Source organism: Dipodomys ordii, unplaced genomic scaffold, assembly GCF_000151885.1.
Source record: "Dipodomys ordii isolate 6190 unplaced genomic scaffold, Dord_2.0 Scaffold64, whole genome shotgun sequence".
NCBI classification, from domain to species: Eukaryota; Metazoa; Chordata; class Mammalia; order Rodentia; family Heteromyidae; genus Dipodomys; species Dipodomys ordii.
Window position 1 is genome coordinate 1,346,502 of NW_012267280.1, and position 2,382 is coordinate 1,348,883.

Sequence of the window (2,382 nt, forward strand, 5' to 3'; positions counted from 1 at the left end):
CTGACCATTGTCTCTGCACAGGGTTCACCTGGGGTTCTTAGCAGCTAGCCCCCCAGCCCCCTCGCGGTGCCCACTCGGCCTCAGGAAGATGCCGGAGCAGAGCAATGATTACCGCGTGGTGGTGTTCGGCGCGGGCGGCGTCGGGAAGAGCTCACTGGTCCTGCGCTTTGTGAAGGGCACGTTCCGGGACACGTACATCCCCACGATCGAGGACACCTACCGGCAGGTGATCAGCTGCGACAAGAGCGTGTGCACGCTCCAGATCACAGACACCACGGGCAGCCACCAGTTCCCCGCCATGCAGCGGCTGTCCATCTCCAAGGGCCACGCCTTCATCCTGGTCTTTTCCGTGACCAGCAAGCAGTCGCTGGAGGAGCTGAGCCCCATCTACCAGCTCATCGTGCAGATCAAGGGCAGCGTGGAGGACATCCCCGTGATGCTGGTGGGGAACAAGTGTGACGAGACGCAGAGGGAGGTGGATACCCGCGAGGCTCAGGCCCTGGCGCAGCAGTGGAAGTGCGCCTTCATGGAGACGTCGGCCAAGATGAACTACAACGTGAAGGAGCTCTTTCAGGAGCTGCTCACGCTCGAGACCCGCCGCAGCATGAGCCTCAACATCGACGGCAAGCGCTCCAGCAAGCAGAAGAGGGCCGATCGCATCCGGGGCAAGTGCAGCCTCATGTGAGCCCCGAGGCCCGTCCACCGCCACCGCCGTCATCGTCATCATTGTCATCGACATCTCCTCGGCCACCGCTGCCTCCTCTTCCTCTTTCTGAGTCCTCCCTAATCCATGTCTTCCTCCATGTTCCCCTCCCCCCCCCACGATCTTCCTTCTTCTTCCAGGTCTTCTTCATCTTCCTCTTTCTTTCCTTTTCTTTTCTTTTGTCAGTCATGGGGCTTGAACTCTGGGCCTGAGCGCTGTCCCTCAGCTCTTCAGTTTAAGGTGAGCGCTCTACCCCTTGAGCCATAGTGCCACTTCTGGTTTTCTGGTGTTAGTTTGTTTAATTGGATATAGGAGTTTCACGGTCTTTCCTGCCGGACTGGCTTTGAACCGCAATCCTCAGATCTCAGCCTCCTGAGTAGCTAGGATTACAGGTGTGAGCCACCATACCTGGCTTTTCTTTTCTTTTCTCTCCTTCCCTGTCTCCCTCCCTCCTACCTTCCCTCCTTCCTCTCCTTCCCTCCCTCCTCTCCTTCCCTCTCTCCTTCCTTCCTTCCTTCCTTCCCTCCTTCCCTCCCTCCTCTCCTTCCTTCTTTCTTTTCTTTTTGTTGCTGTGCTGGTCCTGGGGTTTGAACTCAGGGCCTGGGCCCTGTCCCTGGGTTAGCGCTCTACCACTTTGAGCCACAGCTCTACTTCTGCTTTTTGGTGGTTCATTGGGCTCACAGACTTTTCCTGCCCAGATCCTCAGATCTCAGCCTCCCCAGTAGCTAGGATTACAGGTGTGAGCCACCATTGCCTGGCTTTTTCATCTTCCTCCTTGATCTACATCCTCTTCCTCCTCTTCCTCTCTCCTTCCTATTTCTCTTCCTTCCCTCCTTCCTTGTCCCACACCCTAGCTGGCCTGGGGCAGGGATGGGGCCCCCATCTGCCTCCTCCTCACGAGGACACCCGTCTGTTCCCTCCCACCCCTTTCTGTCACCCCCTGTTCTGTCTGTACCTCACCCCTGAGTGCTGGAGGTAGGTCTAGGCCCCTTTGCCTGCAGATAGGAAATGAAACGGGGAGCCATCCAAAGGAGCTGGGACTAGACAGGCAGGCCTTCCTTCAGCTCAGTCCCTGTTCCCCCCCCCCCGCCATCCATCTGCCCCTCCACCACATTGGATCACTGTGACCTTGGGGGGCTGGGGGAGGTGAAATGCACAGCGACCTCAAAGTCTCTTCTTCATGTCTTCTCTTCACTCTGGGACACACGTCCACCCATCCCTCATCCTTTGTGACCTCTGACCTGTGCTCCCCCCACCCCAGGTCCCAGAGCACCCCTTTCACCCCATCTGCACACTCGGGGTGGAGGAGCCCCATGGGATGGGCCTCAGGCCACCAGGCAATCACCAAGGGCCTGCAGCAGCCTGGGGAGCCGTCCATCCCAGCCCCGGCCAGCGCACAGCCACCACAGGAGCCTGGGACTGGCCGGGTTGGCTCCCCCAAGGAGGCAAGAGTGGGGGGCAACCCTCCACGGACCCCCGGCACCCTTTCCACCCAGGATCGCCCCTCTGTGGAGACAGAGACACTGGCCTGACAGCAAGTCATCGCCAACCCCCTCGGTGGGGACCTCAGGGTGCTTGGTCAGGGGGGCGGGGTGCAGGGCCTGGCCATATGTAAAGCAAACATGCATTGGGGGGGCAGGGATGGGAGTGGGCACTAGCAGGCCCCAGAGACAGACTGT

At 59.4% G+C, this 2,382-nt stretch overlaps 1 protein-coding gene across 1 annotated transcript; it reads left to right on the top strand.

The window, feature by feature from the left end:
• Diras1 (DIRAS family, GTP-binding RAS-like 1) lies at positions 1 to 686 on the top strand. Its single transcript, XM_013022781.1, has one exon. The coding sequence runs from the start codon at positions 89 to 91 to the stop codon at positions 683 to 685; it is 597 nt and encodes a 198-aa protein (XP_012878235.1). The 5' UTR covers positions 1 to 88; the 3' UTR covers position 686.
• The last annotated feature ends 1,696 nt before the right edge of the window (positions 687 to 2,382 follow it).

Excerpts from the sequence above, each read along its gene's own strand:
- Diras1 (XM_013022781.1), top strand. The coding sequence starts at position 89 with ATGCCGGAGCAGAGCAATGATTACCGCGTGGTGGTGTTCGGCGCGGGC.